The sequence below is a fragment of the Rhincodon typus genome, chromosome 1, assembly GCF_021869965.1.
Source record: "Rhincodon typus isolate 14 chromosome 1, sRhiTyp1.1, whole genome shotgun sequence".
In the NCBI taxonomy this organism is placed as follows: domain Eukaryota; kingdom Metazoa; phylum Chordata; class Chondrichthyes; order Orectolobiformes; family Rhincodontidae; genus Rhincodon; species Rhincodon typus.
In genome coordinates this window covers 147,645,008-147,672,352 of record NC_063332.1, presented here as the reverse complement: position 1 = coordinate 147,672,352, position 27,345 = coordinate 147,645,008, and the positions used below count along the sequence as shown (strand labels likewise).

The 27,345-nt window shown below is 40.2% G+C and overlaps 1 protein-coding gene across 1 annotated transcript in view; it reads right to left on the bottom strand.

Annotated features, from left to right (window-relative positions):
* LOC109929705 (protocadherin Fat 4) overlaps window positions 1–27,345 on the bottom strand; it is a 381,732-nt gene that overhangs the window by 147,802 nt on the left and 206,585 nt on the right. The window contains exons 4-5 of the mRNA XM_048609430.1: window positions 18,020–18,281; window positions 10,181–10,531 (exon numbers count right to left, since the gene is read on the bottom strand). Coding sequence (XP_048465387.1) covers window positions 10,181–10,531; window positions 18,020–18,281 — 613 coding nt within the window. The remainder of the gene's footprint in view (window positions 1–10,180; window positions 10,532–18,019; window positions 18,282–27,345) is intronic.

The following is a 27,345-nucleotide window of genomic DNA, read 5'->3' as shown; positions in this document are numbered from 1 at the left end:
CAAGGATGTCAATATCACTCAGCATAAATATCTCAACCATTTATAAGACGACCAGTACTACATCTGCCATTAGTTTTAATTGGAACAGGTAATTTGTTGCAGAAAATGTTTGTAACTGCTTAGTCTCACCCATAAACTCTCATGGTCACTGCCTCCAAGTCTTTTTCTATGAACTTATATTACCTGAGCAGTAAATAATGGTACTCACTGTAGCATTAAAAGTCTAGGTTTTGTGATGGAATAAGATGTTATAGCATATACCATCCATCACATCTAAGTTACATATATTCCGATACATGAACAGGCTATTCATTGAATTCTTTCCTTGATACCTAATTGGTAGAAAGCATTGTTTTCCCTCATAATGTCAGAATGAAATTTCCGCTGTAGTAGAGCACGTCTGATTTTTACTGCAAGCCAAGGGTATTTCATTTCTCATACGTGCAATTTTACTATGTGCATTACAAGTCGGCAGAATCATTAATGCCTTGTCTAGAACTATTTAAAAATGTGCCTGAATAAAATACCTGGCTAAACTTAAACACCTAACAGAACCAAATATGCTCCAAGGTCATTGTAAGAAAACTCAAGCAACAAATTAGATGCTTAACTGATATATACTTAAATTATACTACTTGAGCACTATGGTCTTAAATTCCCCAATAAACACATTTATTGTAAAAGAAAAGACTACTGCATTTTGACAGGACAAGCAACTGCACCACATTAAATAATACATGATTTGTGTGCACTGTGTATGCTGCAAGCCTTGAAAATTAATGTTGGCATACCAAAACATACAACCAGCTTTTCTTAAACAGTAACACTGGAATTAAAGATATTTATTTCTTCGCTCCAGGCACTTCTACTAAGTAGCAATCTCCTCACACCACGCTAACAAACTAAAAATACTTTTGAAGCGTTATCTATCAGTATCCACTCAAATGCTATAATTGAGCTTGTTTCATTATGCAGCTGTCCTGATTGACTTTGATCAATACTGGACAACATCAAATTTTTGCTAAAAGACTTGACAAAATTATAATTAATACAGAGTCTTGGATAGCGGCAGATCAAATCACTCCGCTTCTGTGGTTTCCAAGGCTAGCTCAATGGCACACTGCCAAAGAATCACTTGGTTAACACATTGACTCTAATTTCTAACACTGAACAACCAGACAGTGCAACAAGATAACATAAAAGGTAACGTAAAATAAATCTGACAAAGTAAACAAACTGAGATCAGATTTGGACCATGAAATAAACACATGCTGTGAAAGGAAAGATAATGCATCTGCAGAGGTGTTTGAGTTATCTTTTTGCTTTCTGCTCCAGTAGTTAGCTGACCTGTTAAATAATTAAAATCACACAAAAACATCTTCCAAAATTTAGCTGACTTTTCTACACTCTTCTTACCTCCATGTGTTGCAACTCTAATACAAAAAAAAACAAAATGTTCTCACATTCATGATTACATATAGGATTTGATCATACATACCCCTTAAAGTGTATTTGATGGTTACATATTTTCAAATGGCTTTCGTACGGCCAAATTCAACAATACTAATGTAACAAGCACACTGTGATATACAAAGAATCTCCCTGCTTAGGGATGTGCTGCTATGCAGTTTTTACTTAGTAGCCTGACAAAGTCCGGTACTAATTCCACAATGGGTTTGCAAATCTGAATATCAGGCTTGAATGACAATCAGACTTGACTGCACTTGTCAAGTGTGTTTTTTCAGCAGTTGTACCACATGTGTAATCTGAGACCCAACACATTATTTACAGCTGTTTATTTTGTAACCAGAAGTATTGCTCATGTTCTTGGGCTATTTAGGGTCATGACTGCCACCAAAATGTTTTATTGCAAATTCAATATTTACTTTACTTCTGTACCATACATGGCAAAATGTATAACTTATAGCATAAACTGGCGAGATATGAAGGTTAATTCATTGAGTAATATTAGAAGATTCAACTGTATTCAATGTCCTGAATTGAATAATTTCCCTGTTAACTAGCCTTGACATATCTCTGTGATATGAATATCGCAACAGCAGCATTGCAATGAAGGTGGTACATCTGTTGATTTAATTACTTAAAAATGCTGTTATTTTTAAGGTAAGGTCTCCACATTTATGAGTTCAGTAAACCCTTAACATCTTTCTTTGTTGTGACAGAGGGCATGAGGTTTGTTTCCTGGCCTTTCCACAAAATTTTCTTTTTTGGTTAAAATGTACAAGGTATGGATGAGGCTTGACCATCCCTCTTGATGTTCCCTCTCTAATGTAACAAGATGGAACCTGGAAGCTGTGAGCGTTCAAATTGTATCCTCACACACTTTGTGCTGAGAGTTAAAGGTTCGATTATAGGGATTTGTAAGTCTTTAAGTTTTAGACCTTTGAAGACAAAATTTCCGTATTCTAACAAACACTGATAAAGTGCCACTATCATTTTCACTTGTGCAGTTGCATTAAAACCCAGACTTTAGTTTCAGATCAGAGAACTTTCCCCCTGCTCCTCTTATGCCTGGACAAAATCTGACCACAAAATATAAATTTATCCAAATATTTATCTCTTGTGCTGTACTCAGGAAGCTGATGGTCTATCAGTATCTTCAATCCTAATACATACGATCAGGAAAAGTTAACTGGGATTATATCATGTTAGAAAATAAAACACTTCCAGATGTAAGCCTTTCTGTTATGATTTGGGCTAGTGCTAATTTTCAGGTATTTATTATGTGATCATTCTTAAAAATGAAAAAAAACAAAATTTAAAAAAACTGAATTTGTGCAATTTTAATTGTTTAACATGTCAAGCTTCTAACATTTTTTTAGTTTAAAAAGGACATGACTCACTTTTACATGAATTACATTGCGGAGAAGTTGAAACCTACCTCTCCCATTACCTTCTGGTTTCAGAGTTTCAAGGTCAAGGGCTATTCTTACAAACTCCACTCTCTAAAATAGTACAAAATGAGTCAAAGATACTTGTGCAGATGTGAAAAACTGAACAACGGCCTTCAATGGTCTGCTATTCCATGATTCTTTCCATGATTGGGGTAGGTGGTGACCTAGTGGTATTATCCCACCATCACAGATGGTGGAATTTGAATTCAATAAAAAATTGGAATTAAAGGCCTAATGGTGACCATGAAACTATCTTCTATTGTCAGAAAAATCCATCTGGCTCACTAATGCCTTTTAGGGAAGAAAATCTGCCATCCTTACCTGGTTTCCAGATCTACAGAACTTTAGTTGACTCTTACCTGCCCTCTGGGCAATTAAGGATGGGCAATAAATGCTGGCCTGGCCAGTGGATGAATAAAAAAGGACTCTCTTGGGTTTGCACCAGAGCAGGCCTGACTTCAGTGGCGAGTGGGTAAAAAGTCCACATTTTGGATTTTTAGGCTACAAGTTGCAACTCAATCTATATGTCGAGCATATCAAAATGAATGATCTTTGCTGAAAAGCTGTAGGTTGACTTTTACATGAGATTAATCATTCCTTGTGTACATACAGCAATTCCTTTACAAGTAATAAAGGAGTCATATCAGTTATTGCAACTTTACAAGCCAAAAGAGAAACAACACTGTTTTATCACAAAATGTCAACTTTTTATCCATTCACAATCACAATTACTATCTAATTTCTTTACACAATGCTGTACATTTCAACAATGCTTAAATATATTTTATTCAGTGGTAATTCAGGAGAAGCTAACTATTAGGAGTGAATTAGGTGATGGCAATTAATGTCCATTAACATAGATATGGTCCTCATGTCACTAGTACCTCATTTTCAGTAGTATGGGACTGGTCTTTGGACAGAAATTTAAATAAAATCTTATATCTATAATATTGTTGGACATAGATTTTAATTAGTCCTAAACTACACATATGTCTTATTAAAATATTTATACTGGAAGAGATTACATTTTTCCAACTATCTGCCTGAAGTCTGTTCAAAGCCAAAAGAATTATGTTTTGATTTTTCCTTTTATTTTTGTACATTTACGTAAAACTTTGCTGGACAAGAATTTACCTCGTGCCTTTCAGCTATGGGATAGGCAATTTCACTGTTTATTACCATCCACTGACTTCAATTGAAAAGCATGGGCTGGATTTTCTCGTTGAAGGTGAAGTCCTAGAGCTCATATTCTTGACTCTACTATTCCTTTTTTTAAGGTGGGGTTGTTGTAGTGGTGTAGATGCAAAGTAATAGCGGAAGTGTTCATCTCACCACAGGGTCGAGAATCTCAGACCTCTATAATGTAGCAGAATGAAAATGGAATGATTTCTATAATAGGCTGTGTTATAGTCTGCTAGATTATCACCCATGCAGTGACATGGAAGATTTGCCATTAAAGACATGCATTGCTTGCAGGATATTTCACTAACCTGAAGCCTGAGAGCGTATTTATATTGCAAAACTCTCTAGCAGTCCTACAGTCATAGGAAACACTGCTAGTGCTTTTTGGTTATGTGTGTTACCATTGAAGGTGCTAACTCTCATGCTGCCAGTGGCAAACATAAATTACAACACAGCAGAGAGTTTCAATAAGCTCCTTCAAGCTGAAGGCATATTGGAGTCAAATCTGATTTTGTGCTATTGTATAAAATAAGTGATACCCAAATGTTAGCCTGTTTAACATCACTCAGTTCAATGGAAATAAGAAAATGAGAGAACTGTAAAACAAGCATAAGATTCTCCAATATCCATTTTATATCACACAAAAACAACTGCTTTTAATTATATAGTGACTCCAAGGCAGCAAAATGTCCCAAGGTATTCAACAAAGTCAGTTACCTTCAGTGGCTTATTAACAACTGCATAGGTACGGTAATTTTTACCTTCACAGCTGTGCTCTTCCATAGTAAACGAGATCAATTTGAAGCAAAATGATTTGAAACATATTGTGCAACTACTTCAAGTAGAAACCTCAATATAAATATGGAATTAGATTTTCAGTATGAACACTGTTGCAGGCAATGGAACAAATGTTCTGGTATTTTGTTGCCAAAAGATAAGTGATGGAAAATCAAAGGCTTGCTCCAATGGCAAATTGGACACTCATTTCCATTAGCGTCGAACGAATGTTCAAAGTTACAACAAGGGAGTTAACGTTTCACACATGGACTGAAGGGACAAACATCACTGAGTATGCTTTGGAATTGCACCTTTCTCTGACTTACATCAACATACACCTGGCTGTGTAGATTAGGTGTATCAATTTTATGTGCATTATGGTGAAAGTCAACATGAGAATAATCCTAAATGTGTACTTTTCAGGCTCTGCAAATTAATCATTGTTTCTTACACTAAGTCTAAGTTGCACTAATATTGACCGATTAGACAACTGAGCGTTAATATCGACTAATTTAGACAACTAAGCTGCTGATAACTTATAGAAATTCAAGCTGGGTGCTTGTCACTGAGTTCAAATGGTGAATGTCACAATGCCAATGAATTGAGGCATCTTAGAATGCAAAAGATTCAGTGGAGGAAATTTTAACCTTGTTGTGTAATGTCTAATTCAAAATGTTTTGCAACATAGTTCTAGATATTTTATGAATAAATCTTGTATAGTAGGAAACCTCATATAATGGCTACTATCATAGTGACTAGACTTTTCCAAACAGAAACACATTACTAGCAAATAAAGACAAAATGAAGGTACAAGAAAGGTCATAAGAATCACCAGGATCACCAAAGTCACAATGTTCCATTTTGCTGGCAGATTATAAAGCCCTACATGTACCTATTAGCAGTGCAGTGTTTAGGGAAATAAGGTTTTTGGTCCTAAAAGATTGAAAACTAATCTTCAGTTGAATGTGGGCAAGTAGGGAATGGCTATCATGATGCCCTGAGTAGTTGTTCCGTGGTCACTGACTACAAGGATTCAGACAAGTCATTGACACAGCATAAATTTCAAGCTCCAAAAATAAGGCATATTTAAAAGAGATTAGGTGGGAAGTGAAGTAGAGACGGTTCACAGCTAAACCCACACCTTCCTGGGAGAAGACCAGGAGTTTACCTCAACAGCCTGAGGGAAGAACAAAATCAACTGCTGCCATCATAGACTGTGAAACATCAGAGACAAAAAAAAACCCACGACCCATCCAGGGGGGTCAACCTCCTTTGCCTTTCCATTCTACAAAACAGCTTCAGGATCTGTAAAGCATTCTCATATGGCACAGATTGTAAATTTCCTTTCTTTGTCAAAATAAATAATGCATCACATCTAAAACTGCTGTTTCTTAACAAACTTAATAAATGAACAGTCAACTGCCTAAATTAGGTAATTGCAGTCACAAACCCTCAAAAGCCAACACTGCCTCAACCTTCAACAGACCAGCTTTCCAGATCTTGGAAAACTGGTAATTAAAGAAAATCAAGGATATCTACACTCAGAACATCAACGCATTTCCACTTACCTGTTGAGTCCACTTTTCTTTTCTCACTCACCCACTGTGATCACACACGATCTCCACTTGAGGTTGCCAATCACCCTTGACACCAACTGTTCTCAGCTCCACACTGAGGTCATTGCTGACCCTTCTGATCTCCTCACTAAGCGATTCAGACCACCTCCTCCTGAGGCCCTTCTAATCTCCCTCTCTGAATCTACAGATCTCCTTCATGGGGCTTTTGATCATCCCATGACTTCCCACAGCTTCCAATTTCATCACCATCTCAAACACTGTGATCCCTCTTTCCCTCCTCTCTGCTCCACATCTGTTGGGTAATTCCAAAACCCTATCTGTCCAACAGCCAACAATCCTCTCAATCTAGTTAGCTGCAACTTGGAAATAGAGCCAGAGAAGATTGATCAGTTCCGATTAACCTTAGCAGTATCTGAAGGAAACCTGTTTTTCAGGGTCGCCTGACCTCAAACAGACCCACCATTCCTTCCTAACTTCACGGTTAAGACTCAGCCCCTTGACTGTCTTTGGTTACACCTCTTTCTAACTCAACTCCAAACCCCTACAGCCTCTACCACCATGACACGTTTGTTTTCGTACAGCACTCAATAATGTCTGAAGGCCTTTTCTCATTCTGCCCTCAGGTTGGGTGCTGCCAACTTCATCAAACAGAACATATAGGTCAGTCAATAAGGACTGGTTTTAACAGTAAAGTTGGAGATATCTGCACCTCAAACAGGTCTGACTTCTCAAAAAGAACACTAAACAAGTACAAAGGAAGCCAATATAATAAAACAAAGAAGGAAATCAGTTTGTTTGGTAAATACAATCCATAGTTTCCATTTTACTGCTTTTTACTTTTCTCATTTTATACTTTCATCTCAAATTTATCGGTTCTTCATTATGTTTTTATAATAAACCTGCCTGTGATAAAATCCTATTGCGGAAAGTCAACTCTTGTCTTTTGCCAGCTTTTTCTCTTACAACCTTACACAGCCAAATACACATTTATCCTAATAACTCCCTTAAATCAAAAAATTGTACCTGAAAGAGATCAAATCAAAATTGTAGTAGACTGCAAAGTGGAGTTCCAGAGAATGCAAACTAAATGCTCCTCCGTGGAAGTTATACCACTACAAGGCAATAGAAATGGAGCTGTTGCGCATACCTACTGTCATATCTTGGTGTGGTGAACTGATAAACAATGGTTCAAATCCACTACTATTCGTAATTTCACTGGATTGATTCATTTTTCTGTGTGTACTAGAAACTATGATTTGTTTATCAATTATGACGAGAGTTAAATAAATGGACATCTGTGATTATAATTAAAGAGACAGATTTTGCTTAAATGCAGTGGATAATTGAAAGAAATAATATAAAAAGTATGCATATAATCATATGGGGACTGCAGACTGAGGTGAAGAAAGTTCGCATGCAATGTTATGAAAGTACAAATCTGTAAAATGCATCACAGGTTCACAATTATTAAAGCGAAAGAATTCATTCAGCCCATTGCGTCTGCTAGAGCTAGGGTTTGTGTTAGGATTAGGGTGTGTGTAAATCATAGAGTTAGGGTTAGTGTTATAACTAGGGTCAGCTCAATCTCCCTAAATGAGCAATGTACCTAGTAACATTCCCTCACCTTTTCCCTGTAAACCTGTATATTCTTTCTTTTCAGATAACAATCTAATTTCTTTTTGAATGCCTCAACTGAACCTGCCTCGGCCACACAATCAGGCAGTTCATCGCAGATCTTAACCACTCATTTCATGAGAAATGTTTCTCCTTATTGTTTCTTTTGCCAATCTATGATCTCTCATTCTTAACCTTCCCACAATGGAAACAGTTTCTTATAATCCACCCTGTCCAGATTCCTCATAACTTTGAATACTTCAATCAAATCTTTCCTCCAATGAAAATAGTCAAAACTTCTCGAATTTATCCACATAACTGAAGTTTCTCAAGTCTCAAAACAAAACTAACATATTGGGTTAGTCAATTTAATTTTAAAATGTTTTATTTTTAATTTTAATTACTAATTACTAACTTACTAATTTAATTACTAACATAATCACATTTTTTCAATTCTTTGTATGGAATATAGGTGACAGTGACGAGGCCAGATTTGCCCTTGAGAAAGTAGATGGTGGTGAGCCACTTTCTCGAATCACTGTTGCCCATCTAGTTTTGGCATTCCTGTTTTGATACAACAGAGAAACTTGCTAGTCTATTTCAGAGGACAGTTAAGAGTAAACCACATTACTGTCACACGCATGTCAGACCATTATTGACATTACTAATACAAAATTCATCCTTGTGCTTTCAGGGTTTCTATATTCCCATACAATATTCAGCAAAATACACACTAATAATCTACGACACACCACTGCAGTACAGAAAAAGTGCTGGACTATCTGCTATTCGCCAGAGGAGATGTTAATCCATAACAGCATTTATCCTCTGAGACTGATGTTAAAGAGAAGACACCTTTCATCGTTGAACCATCACTGAAGTAAACTATCTTAACATTTATCCCACTGCTGTTTATGAGATCTGGTTGTACACTAATTAATTATTACATGTTCCTACATTACAACAATGGTTATCCCTCAAAAAAATATTTGTTGCCTGTGAAGTGTTATAGCTAATCCTGACTCAATAATTATATAAACAAAAGTTGTTTCTTTTTATTAATTTCATAAAGATAACTGAAAAATCTACACCTTGGGAGACAGTGGCAGTTCCTTAGAGTTAATGAGACTTATGTGATTTCTAACTTATAGAATTTGTAAGTGGTAAGTAAGAAAAATTTTTGGTACGAATAAAATAGATGACACTTTGGGGTTGTCGATCTGTTTGCTGAGCTGGTAGGTTGGCTTGCAGACATTTCATCACCATACTAGGTGACATCATGCGTGTGCCTTCGATGAAGCCCTTCATCTCTTCATCAATGAAGATGGCTTCATCGAAGGCACACTGATGATATTACCTGCATGGTGATGAAACGTCTGCAAACCAACCTACCAGCTTGGCAAACAAATCAACAACCTCATCCACAACTCGAGCTACAAGTCTTCTCAAAAACTTTAGATGACACTTTATTCTCAGAGGAATATACTTGGGCCTCACATTCAGGAGGGAAAGCATTAGAAAGCAGCTGCTTCATGTTCATAATGTCCTATGCACTAAAATCAAAAGATGGAAAACTCTGAGCAATACACCTATTACCATAGGATCTAAGAACATGTGTCCCAATATGGACATGTGATTTTTCCATGAGTATTTGCTGAATATAAAATGCTTTCCGACTTGAAAATATCTGATAAAAAATAAATACATATACAAAACATTTCTCTACAATATGAAACAGAAATAAATACTAGCACATTACCGCCTTGATAAACTATTTTTATAAAAATTCTCTTGCAAATAAATGCAATGTAATACTGAAAGAATTAAAAATAAATTAATACATTCACACTTTTCTGTATGGAATTAATTGTTAAGTCATTTAGGAAAGGTAATAAATTACTAATGCTAAACCTAAGATTTCATAGAAATGTGCCTATCAGAGACCTCGGAAGCATCATTCTCAATGTACAATTACTTCAGCCATTTCCTACAGGAAAACAAAACTTAATCTCTGAAAGACAACTTTGATAATTTTCACATATGAAGCACCTATTGCAATACTGGTTGGTATTAGTAAAGAACATAATTTATCCATAATTTGTCTGCAATACATACCATCATCTGCATCAGTTGCTTTTACGGTTAGAATGCTTACTCCAGGGGGAAGATTTTCCATCACTGTAGTGCTGTAGGTGGATGGATTGAAAATGGGAGGATTATCATTCACATCCAGTACATTGAAGTAAACTCTGACTGTGCTGGACTGTCCTCCACCATCTTCTGCTTGAACAGTAAGAATGTAATATGGTTGCTTCTCATAATCCAGGGTTTGCGTCAGATTGAAAACACCAGTCACAGAATTGAGGAAAAACACCCCATCTTGATCATCCTCTTCTACCATGTATGTGATTTCCCCATTAGTACCAGAATCTGCATCACTGGCCAAAGTGGCTGCCACAATTGACCCTAAAATAAACAATATTGAATGAAAAGCAATGTTAAAAAAATCTATACCAATATCTTAAAAATTAACACACACTGATTCTTCATTGAAGAATATAAAACCTTTTCCCATTTCTACTTCCTTACTTTCTTTTTGAAAAGGGGGAAAAAAATTATTTATCTTCAATGAGCAATTTTCATTTCAATAGCACAAGGAACATCTTGTTTCTATCATTATCTCATACCTGCCCTGTTTTGAAACAATTTTCATCGCTTAATTTCTTAAATATTAAAATTAACATATTTCATTATCTTACTGCATTTGTTAATCATCTGTACTGAAGCATTCTGCATAATATATTTTACAAAATTCTTTTCAGTCACTAGCAAAGTCAATAATTGTTGCCTATTCCTGATTCACCTTACAAAGACGCTGACAAGCCATCTGCTTGAACAGCTACAGACCATGTGGAGAAGGTATTTGCACAATGTCATCAGAGACAGCACTCCAGAACTGTGACCTTGCAAATATACAGGAACACTGAAATATTTCCAAGTCATGGTAGTGTGCAATTTGGAGCTAGTGGTGCTTTGATGTCCTACTAGGACATCAGGTAGGAACCACAGGTTTGGAAGGTGCTGCCAGAGATGTCTTGGCACTGCAGTGCACCTTGTAGATGGAAGGCATTGCAGCCCCCCCACGGTGTGCATATGGTGCAGGCTGCCTACATTTAAGGTGGTGGATGACACATTAATCAAGTGGGCTGTTTTGTCCTGGTTAATGCTGAGCTTATTGGGAGTTGCTGGAGCTGTGTTTAGCCAGGCAAGTGGTAAGTATTCCATTACATTCCTGATTTGTGTCTTGAAGGCAGTGGGAGTCTTTGGGGAGTCAAAAGGTGAGTTATGCTCCACAGAATACATAGCCTCTGATTTTCTCTTGTGACTGTAGCAAATACTTGATTGATCTAGCAAATTTCTATTCAATAATGACACCCTCACCTACTACCACATCACCCCCAGCCTCCACCTGAAACCCTGTGCCCACTGGATGTTGAATACAGGGAATATAACAATATCAACATCAACATCTTGAATGTCAAGGGGAAATGGTTAGACTTTCTCTTTTTGGAATTGGTCATTGCCAGATAATTTGAATATTTACCAGTCTGAGCCTGAATATGTTTTGGATCTTTCTACAAGAGAGCACGGATTGTTTCATTATTTGAGGAGTTGCAAGTGGAACTAAACATTGTGTAATAGTGATTGATGAACATCTCCCTTCTGATGTTATGATGGAAGGAAGGTCATTGATGAAGCAGCAGAATTTGGTTGCATGTAGAACTGTGCCACTGTTCAACATTATTATGTTACTCTTCTAACTCAATTTCACCTTCTTGCACAATACCCATTTCTCTTGATTCCTTCAGTATACGAATTCTAGAGATTGGCATCAAGACCTGCTCCAAGAGGTGCACCATAACCTCACTGAACAGGTCAATTAAAACAAGGACAAAGTTCTACTGAAAATGCTGGATGATTGCATGCACTGATCTCTCTGGGGTTGAGAATTCCAAAGATCCATACCCTTTGTCTGAGTAGCCTCCTCCTCACCTCATTCCTAAATGGCCAACTATTTATTCTAAGACTCTGCTCCGTTGTGTTAGACTCCCGAGCCAGGGAAAACATCCTTCTAGCAGCTGTCCAACATCTCTCTATATTATGCTACCCCTGCCGTTCTGTGTCCTGGAATCCTGTGTTGTAGCTTTGTTATTAGGTACAACTGGTGCTGCTCTTCATATTCTCTTTGCACTCTTCTTAAACCAGAGTCACTCCACTGCTTGACACAGTGAGGGACATGCCAGGCTATGAGGTTATAAAATATGCCAGAGTACAATTCTCTTGCTGCCAATGGCCTAAAGCAAGTGGATGCCTAGTTTGAGCTGTTGAGTTTGCTGTGAATTTCTTCTATTAAACAGCATATTACGGGATGTTTGCAGTATGAGCAGGGGCATCAGCTCCACAAAGACTGTGTGGTAGTTACTTCTAACAATATTGTAATGGACAAATACATTTTCAACAAGTAGATTAGTATCAACAAGAAGAAATAGTTTTAAGTATCAGGTCGGTTTTCTCATCACCTACACCAGACTCAGTCTGGTAGCAATGTCCTTAAGGACTCAGTCATCTTTATTATTAATCATGCTACTAAGCCACTTTAGTTGATGGATATGTTTTACTCCCATAACATGTGACATTGTTTGCAGTTACTGCACCTAGTTTTTTTTTCCAAGTGTGTTCAACATGGAGATGAGTAGATGGTAATCAGCAGGACGTTTCCTTGACAATGTTGAACTGATGTCATGAGGCCCTCATGGGGTCCAAAATCAATTCTGGGGACTGTACACCACATTGGGTCCTTCCTACTGATAGGACAGAACATAGCCAGAGATTGTGATGGGCGATTCTGGGACATCATGCATCATCTACATTTCTGGGACTATGCCAGGCTCCTTCCTTGACAATTCTCTGGGTTAGATATTCCAATTTTGGCATAACTCCTCAGATTTTATTGCAGAGGATTTTTCAATGTCTGGGTTGGGTGTGCCTTTGTTGTGTCTGATTTTGCACATGTTTAATAATTACCTCCTATGTTCCATTATTATACAATCCATTGGAAATTTTCAGTGTATATTACTGATAAATAATATAGATATGTTACACATAAATATATAACGTCACACAAGTGATTTTGCAGGTGTTTAGAACTACAATAAAACCGTTTACATATTCTGTTTGGTTTTCACAGCTTTGTACAGTAACCAGTCTGTAAATGAACAAGCAATTTGAAAGTCCTTTACTGCCATATTCTATTTTAATTGTGAACCCTTTTAATACTTTCTTTCTCATTTTCTTTGGCCATGCACTGTTACTGTCTTTAGAATTTCTTGCAACAAAGAGTGAAACTAGTGCAAAGTAGCACAGAGATAGCAAGGTGTAGAGCTGGATGAACACAGCAGGCCAAGCAGCATCAGAGGAGCAGGAAGGCTGACGTTTCGGGCCTAGACCCTTCTTCAGAAAAAAAATTAGCACTGTTTGTTTCCAAAGGAAGGGAGAGAAGTGGAGAGCATGGCCGGGAATTTATTTTAAGATGGTCAGTTGTTACTTTCCTGGGAAATGCAACAAAGGCATCCAAGGTTAGCTTCACTTCAAACTCCCACAATCTCCTTCCTCGTGAAGGTCAGCAGAAGATTATGTTTAACCCTAGTTACATGTAAACACGATGTAGGAGCAAATTACTGCAGATGCTGGAATTTGTACTGAAAACAAGAAGATGCTGGAAATCACAGTGGGTCAGGCAGCATCCATTGACAGAGAGCAAACTAATGTTTTGGACTCTTCATCAGACCTGACGTGAAGTATGGAGGGGGTAGCCTTTATGCAATAGTAGAGGGGTGGTGTACTGAGGGAGAAAGGGTGTAGATAGTGCAGGTTAAGTAATTGTGATATGAGAATGGCAGAACACTGGTGTGTCTAACCGCCAAAATGGAAAGAACAGACAGTCCCACTGGGATGGGGAGCAGGGAGAGAGGACATGGTGACAGAGAATGTAACAAGTAAAGCTAAAGGGATGAAATGAGAGTGGGTTCACAATTTGAAGGTGTTGAACTCAATATTCTGGACTTAGTTTGTTTTGGATAATATATATAACTCACACTGAAGCGGCAAATCAATGGTTATATTTAAGTGAGGTTCAGTGTCACAGATTTTGAGAGTTGTCTGAATTTTACGGCAACTGAAGGGGGTCAGGAGCTACCAAATGGAGCAAGACAGTGCTTTTCCAGGCCAACAACAGAAAACATGTTTCCTGCTGCTAGCCCTTCATGCAATTTGGTAGCTCTGATCTTTCCTTTCCTGTGATCATCCAATTCCCAACGCTGGTCTCTCCTACTCCTATGTCGCACTGCAATCATCCCTCTCTAAGATCTCCCCTGCCACAATCTCTCTTTACCCACAATCTTTCTGCCATGATCACTTCCCCTTTATTTGCCAATTCTTCCTCACTTCCATTAAACCGTATGAAATAGGAACAGGAGTAGCCATTCGCCTCCTTGAGCCTCTCAACCATTCAATAGGATCATGGCTGATTCGACACTCCTCATATCTACTTTCCTGCATTTTCTCCATAACCCTTGATTTTCCGACTGATCAAGAATCTGTCTGTCTCAGCCTTAAATCCACATAATGATCCTCATCCACAGCTCTCTTTGGCAAGGAGTTTCAAAGGCTCATAACCCTCAGAGTAGAAATTCCTCGACATCTTATTCTTAAATTGTTGCCCCTTTATTCTGAGACTATGCCCTCTAGTCCTAGACTTTCCCATGAGGGGAAACATCTTCTCAGCATTTACCCTGTCAAATCCCTTAAGAAACCTATACGTTGTAATGGGATCACCTTTCATTTTTCTAAACTCTAACGAGTCCAAACCTGTTTAACCTTTGCTCATAAGACAACATTTCCATACCAGAAGCATTCCAGTGAACCTTCTCTGAACTATTCCAATGAAATAAAATCTTTTTTTTTTAAAAGAGGATCAAAGCTATTGACAGTACTCCAGACGTGGTCTCAGCAGCACCTTGTACAGTTGCTGTAAGAGTTCCCTATACTTATACTCCAACTACCTTGAAATAAGGGCCAACATACAATTAGCCATAGGGCTTACCTGCTGCCTATGTGCTAGTTTTCTGTGTCTTGTGCACAAGTAGCCTCAAGTTCCTTTGTGTTACAGCTTTCACGGGCTTTCGTCTGTTTAAATAATGCTCTGTTCTTTGTGTCTCCCTTCCAAAATGAATAACTTCACATTCTCCCATATTATACTCCATTTGCCAACTTTTTGCCCACTTATCATAGAATCCCTACAGTGTGGAAACAGGCCTTTCGGCTCAACAAATCCACACCAACCCTCAGAGCATCCCACCCAGACCCATCCCCCTATAACCCACTTAATCTACACATCCCTGAACACTACGTACAATTTAGCATGGCCAATCTACCTAACCTGCACATCTTTGGACTGTGGGAAGAAACCGGAGCACCTGGAGGAAACCCACGTAGACATGGGGAGAATGTGCAAACTCCACACAGACAGTCGCTCGAGGGTGGAATCGAACCCAGGTCTCTGGTGCTGTGAGGCAGCAGTGCCGCCCCATTTTCATCTAACTCTCCCAGTGATCTTTTTGCTGCACCTGGAGAGCACCCCTCCCCCACGACTCCCCATTGATTCCTGATCTTCTCAAATTGCTGGGACTCATCCCTCGTGGTCCCCAGCTGTGGACCTCCTCCTCAGGCTTTCTCCCCTGGCAGCTGGCCAGCCGGCAATGTGGCTGACGGCCAAGTGGCAAAAGGAGTAAGAAAATTTTAATGAGCTCCTTCTGTTAAATTCAGCAGGAAATCTATATTCCTGACATTTCTGGATTTCCCAGCTGATTACACATGCCTCTGTCCCCTCCCCGTAAATACTGAGACACTTGTTTATGATTGCCTTTGTCTTAAAGTTAGACACCTCCTAGGATAATGCAGGCCCATGACCCTTCTTTGAAGAAAGTAAAATTGAAACATTTTTTTCATTATTTATGGAAGGCATTATTTCAAAACACTCCTATGTATTTATTTATCAAGACATATTTATACAGGATATTCTAGTTAAGCCTCAGAGGTTGTTTACTATGTATTTCTGCTCAAGGGCAGCTGACAGCACAATCCAGGCCAGAGACAGAGAAGATACAGCCCAGATCAGCTTCGGGTAGTTTATAACATATGGAATCCCTTAGAACTTGGCCTCTTGTTTTGCAGGCAAGTAACTAACAATTACATATTCACGATGGAACTTGATTTGAGATGACTGGAGTCGTGGTCAGCATGATGCTAGCGTGTTACAGTCTTAGGCCTGGAATATACATATATCCGGGAAGTGTGTTATTTTATGATGGTCACACACATATTAGAGTATTCAAATTATGTAACAGTTGGTTAATACGACCACACAACAGACACAAATTAGGATTTCCTTTCACTATTAAAGAGTGAGGGAGCTGGTTAGTTCAGACAGCTAACTTGACATTGGAATGTGGATCAGATTAACACCAACAACACATAGTTTGGTCCCTATTCTGGCTCAGGTTTGCTTGGAATCTGCCTCTTTATTCTATCTGTAGTTAAAAAACATACACTTTGCATTGAGGTTAGTTGGCTCGCCAAGCTGGTTTGTTGTTTTGCAGACGTTTTGTTCCCATGCTTGGTAACATCCTCAGTGCAGCCTCCGATGAAGCATCGGTGTGTTTTCCCGCCTGGTTTTTAAACTCTGGGGTCCGTTGAGATGGATTGCCTCACTTCCGGTTTTCCTTCGTAGTGGAATGTATATGGAGTCGAGTTCAATGTGTGTATTAATAGCATGCTTCGTGGAGTGCCATGCTTCCAGGAATTCTCATGCTTGTCTCTGCCTAGCCTGTCCCAGGATCTTGGTGTTGTCCCAGTCGAAGTCGTGGTTCTCCTTGTCCACATGGATTGAGATGAGTGAGTATTGGTCATGTCTTTTTGTAGCCAGTTGGTGTTCATGTACTCTTGTTGTTAGTTTCCTTCCTGTTTGTCCGATGTAGTGTTTCTCGCAGTCTCTGCAGGGGATCTTGTAGATGACATTGGTCCTGTCCATGGCGGGGAGTGGGTCTTTAGTTCGGGTGAGCAGTTGTCGTAGGGTTGACATGGGCTTGTGTGCCACTACGATGCCCAGCGGTCGTAGGAGTCTTGTGGTGAGTTCCGACGTGTTCCTGATCTAGGGTAGTGTGATGAGTGTGTCGGGGCGTGTAGAATCTTTCTGATGCTGTTCTTGTAGGCATCTTCTGACCCAGTTCTTTGGATATCCATTATCCTTGAGCACTTGGCACTCTCAACCCACGTGGACAAGGAGAACCATGACTTCGACTGGGACAACACCAAGATCCTGGGACAGGCTAGGCAGAGACAAGCACGAGAATTCCTGGAAGCATGGCACTCCACGAAGCATGCTATTAATAAACACATTGAACTCGACTCCATATACATTCCATTACGAAGGAAAACCGGAAGTGAGGCAATCCATCTCAATGGACCCCAGAGTTTAAAAACCAGGCGGGAAAACACACCGATGCTTCATCGGAGGCTGCACTGAGGATGTTACCAAGCATGGTAACGAAACGTTTGCAAAACAACAAACCAGCCTGGCAAGCCAAACAACCTCAACACCCACAACCCGAGCTACGGATCTACTCCAAAACCTTAGATAAACTTTGCATGTTGCTTTGAATAACTGCCAAACACCTGCCTTCGGGTAGAAACTTGAGAAAAAATTACTTAAACAGGGAAACAGATCTTGGAAGCTGCTCCTAAATCAATTACCCTGACAAGAAATCCATCAGTTTGCTAATACTTCACTAATGTTATGTTTATTGTTGCGAGGTTTGCTTTAGTTTCTGGTCTTACCTGGTGCAGTGTCCTCTGGTATGTCAAATGAATACACGTCCCTGGAGAATTTTGGTGTGTGATCGTTAACATCACTGACGGTGATGTTGATCCTCATATCTGAGGATTGCAGCCCATCATCAGCCCGCACCAGCAAAGAATACTTGGAACGGCGCTCTCGGTCCAACCGCTTAGTGGCTAGAAGATCTCCAGATTCTGGATCGATACGAAAACTGTTGTCTGCTCCACTAATAATTGTATACGTCACAAGGGCATTTGGACCCTAAGTCAGGGAAAAAGAGAGTCACATGAATTCGAAGTAATAAAATTCCGTGTTTTTCATACATCAAGCCAACACCTTCGATGATGTGCCTCTGAAATATTTCTTTTTCAGTTAAAAATTGAGTTTCATTTTCATATCTAGTAATGAAGTTTATTGATGCATTTTCATAAGTGATGCAGGATGTTTCAGACATTCTTGCAGTAACAATATTTTGATTGTTTTAGTTTCTCCTTTTGAATTCATGTTCACAGCCAATTGGTAACATCTGTTTTTTTTCCTAAATTCTGTTGCTCAATTTCAGGTAATGTAATGTCCAAACATATAACGTAATGTAATGATTAACGTAATTACATTAATGTTAATGTACTGTAAACTCTGCCCACTCCACCAACCTGTCAAGATTTTTGAAGATCTATACTATCCTCCTTACAGCTTACAATGTTTCCAAGTTTTGTACTGTCTGCAAACTTTGACATTGTCCACTGTATGCCAAGTGATCATTAATATAAACCAGGAAAAGCAAAGTTCCCCTGGGAAACAATGCTGCAAACCTTCCCCCAGCCTGAAAAAAAAATCCATTTGTTTTTACTCCTTGTTTCCTATCACTCAGCCAATTTTGTATCTTGATTGCAACTGTCCCTTTTAAATCCATAAACTCTAGTTTTGCTCACAGATCTGTTACACGTATCAAAAGTCTTTTTGTGTGCTTGTACATTACACCAATGGCACTTTGTTCATCAACCCTCCTTGTTACCTCTTTGAAAAACTCTACCAAATTATTCAAATACGATTTTCTCTTAAAGAATCCACGTTGACTCTCCTTGGTTAACTTATTTTTCTTCATGTCACCATTAATTCAATCTCAAATTATTGTTTCCAGAAGCTCCTTCTTAAAAACATTGAACTGACCAGTTCACGACTGGTAGGTTTATCCTTTTTTGAAAAAAAGGTATAATGCTTGCAATAAAAACTGAAAGAACTGCGGATGCTGTAAATCAGGAACAAAAACAAAGTTACTGGAAAGGCTCAGCAGGTCTGGCAGCATCTGTGAAGGAAAAAACAGAGTTAATGTTTCGGGTCTGGTGATCTTTCCTCAGAAGAGTTTTGAGGAAGGGTCACCGGACCCGAAACGTTGACTGTTTTTCCCTTCACATATAATGCTTGCAATTCTCCAGTTTCTGCTACATTCCAGAGTCTAAGGAAACCTGCAAGATTATGATCAGTGCCCCTGTAATTTCCACTCTCACTTCCTTCAGTATCCATGGATACATCTCATCTGGTCCTGGTGTCTTGTCAACTTTAAGTACAGACAATCTATCTAGTACCTCCTCTGTATCAATTTTGAACCTTCTAGTGAGTGAATGGCCTCATTTTCAACAGGGTCTGGTTGGTTTCTGCTTCCTTGGTAAAGGCAGATGCAAGGTATACACTTAATACCTCAGCCATGTTCTCTGCTTCAATGTGTAAATTCTCTTTTTGACTCTTAATTGGTCCTATTTCTCCTTTTAACTCAATTTTACTGTTTAGGCATCTATTGAAGACCAATCTCTTTTCATAATCGCTCTTTGTTTTTCTTATTTGCTTTTTCAACTGCCTTCTGAACATTTTATATTCAGCCTGATTTTCAATTATATTTCCTACCTTACACTTGTCATGAGCACACTTTCTTCTCTTCATCTTAATTTCTGTCTACTTTTCTCATCCACAGAGCTCTGGATTTACTTGCCCTTCCTTTTCCATTTGCAGGAATAAATCTTGATTGAGCCTGAGTCATCTCCTTTTTGAAGTAGCACATTGTTCAATTCCGGATTTTCCCACCAAACTATGCCTCCAGCCTATCTGGCCCAGCTCCACTCTTGCACCATTGAAGCCAGCTCTCCCTAGTTAACTATTCTTCCTCTAGATTGTCCTTTCATCCTCTTGGTACAATGTTAACTGTCACTTAAGTATACCCCCCAGTTGATACCTGATCTACTTGGCCCATGTCATTCTCAAGAACCAGGTCTGGCATGCCTTCTCTCACACAGACCTGAATCATTTAGCTGTGGAAAATTCTGGCTAGGCTTGTATCTGTTGAAGTTTAGAAGAGTAAGAGGCAACTAGATTGAAACATATAAATTCCTGAGAAGCCTTGACAGGGTAAATGTGGACAGAACGTTTGGTCATATCGGAAAAGCTAGAACTAGGGGGCACTGTGTAAAAGTCACGGGTATCTCTTTGAAAACAGAGGTTGTGCAATTTTTCTTCTCTTATAGAATTGCAAGACTTTGGAACTCCCTGAAATGTTGTTGAAATCAGAGTCTTTGAATATTCCTAAGGCAGATATAAATAGATTTTTGTTAAGTAAGGGATTGAAAGTCATGAGGAATATGATTTCAGGTTAGAATCGGATCAGTCATGAACTTATTGAGAGGCACAGCAAGTTTGAAGGGCTGAATGGCCTACTCCTGCTCCTGATTCATAGATTTTTTAATGTCCTTAAACTCACTGGAACAGCCTCTTTCTCTAGCACTGCAATGTTCTCCGTAACTAATTCTTGTACAACTCCTCCATCATTTCCTTTGCCTCTTTCTAGAACACTTTGCATCCAGTAATATTTAACACTCAGTCTTGTACTGCTCTCCCTTCAGCAAGGTCTTTGTTAAAGGCCATATCACGATTTTACATGGCAATTTATACCTGTAACTCAACAATCTTACTGATTATACTTGGTACTTTCACATACATGCGCCGTCTCTCTGATTAATTTCACCCTTATTCAGGCAATAACTATTAACATACTATTCTGTACTCTAGCTCCAACTGTCTCATGCCAAACTTTCACATACTCTATATTTGTTTCAGATTTTCTTTCCTGCTTCTAGCAGCCCTGCCAATTTAGTTTAAACCCTTCCCATCAGCACTGGAAAAACAGCTTGCATGGAACTCAACCGTGGCTCTGTTCAGATGCAATCTGTTTGGTGCCAACTCCTCTGGCTAATCACTCTCTCTCAGAATTATGCCTGCAGCTGCTCTGAGATATCACTGACACTACCATCAGGGAGGCAACGTACCATCCTGGTGTCAGGTCCGGGGCTTCCGAAATTCCTGCCTGTTCCCCTAACTGACAAAATCCTTAGCAGTACTGCTCTTCCACTCTTCTGCCTTCACTTTCGTGGGGTTGAACCATCTATGATGGCATTAGCTTGGGTATTCCTATCCTCCTCTGAGGAACCATTGCCCTTACCAGTATCCAGGATGGAAAACGGGTCTGTGGGGACTCCTGAATTCCATTCCTGATTCTCCCCAATTGCCAGCATGCCCCTATCTTGCGGTCTGAACAACTCTCTGAATGTGCCTCACAGATGCACTACAGTGACTCCAGCTGCTACTCACACTCCAAAACTGAAAGCTCATGTATCTGCAGCCAGAATATGTGGCCTATTTAAGCCTTGGTAAATTACTGCCTTATGGTCATGGTGGCCCACTATCTAGCCATACAATGGAATTCAGTGGGGCTTATGATAATGAAAAACCATTGTGCTGGTGAGATAAAAGCAGATAAACCTTGAGCTGACTTTTGTTTTACAAGATAAATTGGTCAAGAAAACATTCAGAGAGTTGTTCAGAACTGGATACCACAAATTGGTGTGAATCTATATGTGCAATTCTTCAATCTTCCAAAAGAAGGTTTTAGAATTACTCTAGGAGATAGAAAGGACTGCAGATGCTGGAAGTCAGAGATGATAAAATGTGGAGCTGGAAGAGCACAGCAGGTCAGACAGCATCAGGGCAGCAGGGAAGTCAACGTTTCAGGTCGGGACCCTTCACTGGGACTGGTCACTGATGAAGGGTCCTGAACCGAAACGTCAACTTTCCTGCCGCTCTGATGCTGTCTGACCTGCTCTGCTCCTCCAGCTCCAACGTTTTATCCACTTTAGAATTGTGCTGGTGAGATAAAAGTAGATAAACCTTGAGCTGACTTTTGTTTTACAAGATAAATTGGTCAAGAAAACTTGATATACATCAGCAGGACAAGTGGATAATCGAGATATGAAGAAAAATATCACTGATGGTGAGGCTGAGGGAGATAATCTAAAGAGGAAATATGTAATCTTGTAGATGATGAATTAATTGATTTGAGCTATGAAATTCACTTTCATCCTACACAAAGCAACTTTTAAAAAAAAACTTGTCTGGTTAAGTCAGGCAATGAAAATTATAACTTCACCCTTCCTGATAACTTGAGAAAATCTGTGACCCAGACCATGACTATTGTTGGATAGGTGTTTTAGAGGGATTCACAGAATCAACAGAGAATGTGAAGAGGTAGAGGTTGGTGCCAGCACAATACTTGTGAAAGGAGATCCAGTGTTATGGTCAATATCATCACTGAATTCATATAAAGCATGAATGGATAGTGGGCAAAGAGGAAATTTGGATGAATGGTATCTGTGAGGATGACGCTTAGGTAAAGTGATATATGTTGTAAGCTACATCAGGGAATGGTCTCATATATGCTTGGTAGTGTTGGAAATCTTGGGAAGAATTTTGTGAAGTTTCTGGGACTGGGAAACAAGGCAAGTAGGGACAATAAAGTGGAATGGGAGGCAAAAAAGTGACCTTCCCAAAGACAGATGAAAGTCGGTCATTAAATTGTCAGTGGATTGAAGGCAGATCACGCTCTTTTGACAACAAGCAGCCAGAACCTACTTTTTGACACACTGGCATGTTATGCAAGCTCATTAAAACACAACACTGGCAGGTTAAATTGTGCCTTCACAATTAAGAATGCAACAAACAAGAAGTAGAGGCCTTCAAATTCATGACCAGTGGCTTACAGCCGGTGAGGTCACCTTAGAGGTGGATTTGGGCTAGGAAGGAGCGGCTCTTCCAGGAATGCTTTGTTGATTGGAGGGAGAGGAAGGTTTGATGCATTACGACTGGGTGGTGACTGTGAAAGGGAAACACAGCATGATTGACACAGGGAGGCAAGGAGGTAGCAACCCTATGAAAGCTTGTGAGGGACAAAGGGAGGAAGCTGGTCTAAATATGTAAGGTCAATGCCTTCAGATTGTGTGGGCAGAATGTTTTTTTTTGAGGGTAGAGGGCATCTTTAAATGGCACAAATCACAGAAGGGAAGCTGAAATCACTGGCTGGATGTAATATAAGGTCCCTCTGTACTACAAAATGAAGAGTTTATTTCATTTTCTCTGAGCAGGCTCCTCCACATTCTCCCCTCTCCCAGGCAAAAAAGGAGACTGTCTCCGAGTACGGGCCTCCTAATCACCCCCATCCTGGGGCAGAACTCTTCACCATCGCCCTCCCAGTGCAGGCCTCCCCAGTGCACCAACTCCCCCACCCCCCCCCCCCCCCCCAACCTTTGACCTGTTCCTGCAGCCCAACCTCCCTCTCAGCTCTCCGAACCTCGGTTAGCTGTGCTTGTACCGATGGTGACGTCGCTGCATACTGAACATGGTAATGACACTGAGGCACATGCAGTTACTTCCTGTGGCCTATTCTGTCATAGTCAGGTGACTCACTGGCTACATTGGCCCATGTCTGGATGCCATATTGTGTCAGGGATAATTGCTCGATTTTTTGAGATGACGTCTGGAGGCTGGCTGGAAAGTGGGAAGGTCGTCTGCAGGAAGAGGGAGGTAGGATGGCTCCTCTCAGAGACATGTGTGGATAAAATGTCTAACTTCATGGGCAGGAAGTTCTGAAGCCATGGCACCTATACAACGTTTCACTCCCTGCAGCCCAGGAGCATCAATCTCTGCTCATTACCCCATTCAGCTCTGGAGGGGTCCAAGATCTGGCCAAAAAACAGAAGTGCCACACTTTACCACTGCCACCCAGGCGGTTCTCCTGAAGGCTGTCCAGGAGAAAGGGAATTTTTCTTTGTCCCTAAGTATGGCAACAAGACGGCCATCCCAAACACAAAGGCAGCGCGGATACGGTGCCTGCAAAGGTCAGTGCCTCTGTGGAGTTTTACAGAACCTGGCTCCAATGCTGAAAAGAGTTAAATAATCTGTATTGCTCTGCCAGGGTAAGTCCTACTTTCTATTCAGGCCATCACGAGTGAGAGTTAACATAGTAAAGTTGCCACAACAGAGAACTGTTACACAAGAGGCTGGGTGTCAGGGGTCTCACGTGCAAGCCATGTATGTCACTTCACTGGAGCTACCAATGTCGTACTATTGATAACACAGTGCTACTGCCTCTCAAATATCTGCCAGGGTTTACACTTCAAACATAAAAGCAGCAACAATATCAAGTCTCTGCAGCTCATGCACCATCAATTCATTGACCTTTCATCACAACTAGGACAACGTAGCTCCATCTGTTAGCTACAAAAACAGAAGTTGCTGGAAAAGCTCGGCAGTTCTGGCAGCATCTGTGAAGAAAAAAATCAGAGCTAATGTTTCGGGTCCAGTGACCCTTCCATCTGACAGCTGCTCACCAAAGGTGTGCATGGGACAAGAACTCAACCACAAATTGGCATTTTGAGTGAGTCCACTTTTGATTTCAGGCCCACTTGCCCGCTGTGGTCAGATTTGTTATTATTAGTCAGTATGGTCACCTCGCTTGGGCAGCTTGAGCTAAAGCCTGACCAGGCCACCAAACACTGTAAGAGTTCAACAACAACAAAAAGCCAGACTGCACATGACTGAGACTTTTCAAGACCTGATCCACACACAGAAGCGTCAGCCCTAAAGCTGTAAGCATTTGCTCAAAATTAAACGGCTTGGTTCTAAGGGAGCCAAGTTAGTAAAGAAACTTGTACTGAGAGGAACTTGGAGGGACAAGTCTAAACCTCTGGGTAGATGCCTCATCTGTACAATCAGCTTTGTGGACGGGCAAGTTTCACATTTATTACCAACAAAATCATGCCAATGACTGTAACTCCAGTGGGCTGGGAGGGTAATGAGTCTTCACAACATGATAATGAATTCAACGCAGGTTCCTATCTGAAAATTCCACCCTTGCTCAAACATGATTGCGAGAGGTCAAGATCCATATATGGATGAGAATCATTGCTGGCAGATTGAGGGTAAAATTGGTATGGGTTGATCGTCCCAGTGTACTGGAAAGTGGTGGAGGAGGGCGAGCGAGGTGGATGATAGAATATTAGAGTTATTGATAGTTGGTCAAGGTGATGAGAAGTGGATTAGGGATCATTGAAGGCAGAGCAAGGGCAATGCAACAATGCACCAGACAGGCCCAAAACAACCATATTATAGATAGATTTTAGCCAGAATGAGGTCCCTGCAAGAGCTCCTGATCTTCTTATGACAGATCACTGTGTAAGCTCCAGCAAATCTAAGGACTACAATCTCCTCACAAAGACACAGACAGCCGGATGGCAGCGAGACGATGCCTGTTCAGGCACTGTTAAAACGTGGCACCTTAACCTTTGACCTTAGCTGGGAGGGTTGGCAACCTCTGACCAGGCCTGTCACATGATTGGCCAGGGCCATCTTCCCTACACATCTAGTTTGCTTGTCATCATATGGTTACACATGGCCAGCCACTCTATAAAACCATAAGATACAGGAGTGGAATTAAGCCATTCGGCCCTTTGAGTCTGCTCCATCATCTGATCATAGCTGATATGTTTTTCAAACATGTTCTCCTACCTTGTCCCTGGAACTTTTGATCCCCTTGCTAATCAAGAGCCTATCTACCTCTGTCTTAAATACATTTAATGGCTTGGCCTCCACAGATCTCTGCAGCAAAGCGTTCCACAGATTCACCATCCTCTGGCTGAAGAAATTCCTCCTCATCTCAGTTCTAAACAGTTGTTCCTTCACTCTGAGATTGTGCCCTCATGGCCTACTCTCTTTCTACTGGTGGAAACTATTTCCCTACATCCACTCTATCTAGATGCCCCAGTTTTCTGTAAGTTTCAATCAGATTCCCCCCACATCCTTCTAAGCTTCATCAAATACAGACCCAGAGTCCTCAATCACTCTGATATGACAAGCTCTTCATTCCTGAGATCATTCTTGCAAGCCTCCTCTGGACCCCCTCCAATGGCAACAATGCCTTCCTTAGATATAGAGCCCAAAACTGTTCACATTATTCCAAATGCAGTCTGACCAGAGCCTAATACAGTCTGAGCAATACATCTCTGCTTTTGGAACCTAGCCTTCTTGAAATGAATGCTAACGTCGCATTTGCCTTCCAAACTACCAACTGAATCTGCATGTTACCTTAAAGAGAATCCTGAACTAAGATTCCTAAGTCTGTTTGTGCTTCAGATTTTCCCCATTTAAAAAACAGTCAATGGTCTCTATTCTTCCTACCAAGGTGCACAACCTCATACTTTTCCACGTTGTATTCCATCTGCCACTTATCTGCCCACTCTCCGAGCTTGTCCAAATCCTTCTGCAACACCACCTGTCTTTGTATCATTTGCTAACTTAGCAACAATGTTTTCAGTTCCTTCATCTAGATCATTAAAGTATAACATGAACAATTATGGCTCCCAACATTGACCCTTGTGGGACTCCACTTGTCACCAGCTGACATCCTGAAAAAGACCCCTTCTTCCCTATTCTCTGCCCTCTGCCAGTCAGTTAATCCACTATCCACGCCAGTACCTTGCCCCAAACACGATCAGCTCTTATCATATTTAGCAGCTTTCTGTGCAGCACTTTGTCAAAGACCTTCTGGAAATCCAAATAGATCACATCCACTGGCTTTCATTCGTCTAACTTGCTCATTACCTCCTCAAAGAATTCTAACAGATTTGTCAGGCATGACCTCCCTTGACGAAGCTGAGCTGACTTAGTCCTATTTTACATGTAATCCACAGTCTCATACTTAATAATTGACTCTAAAATCTTACCAATGACCATGGTCAGGCTAACCAGCCTATAATTTTCTATTTTCTGCTTCCCTCCCTTTTTAAACAGGCATCTTACATTAACCATTTTCCAGTCCTCTGGAACCCTTCCTGTCTCCAGTGACTCCTGAAAGATCACTACCAAAGCATTCACAATATCCTCAGCCATCTCCTCCAGAACTCTGGGTTGGAGCCAATCCATACGGGCAATTTATCCACTTTCAGACCTT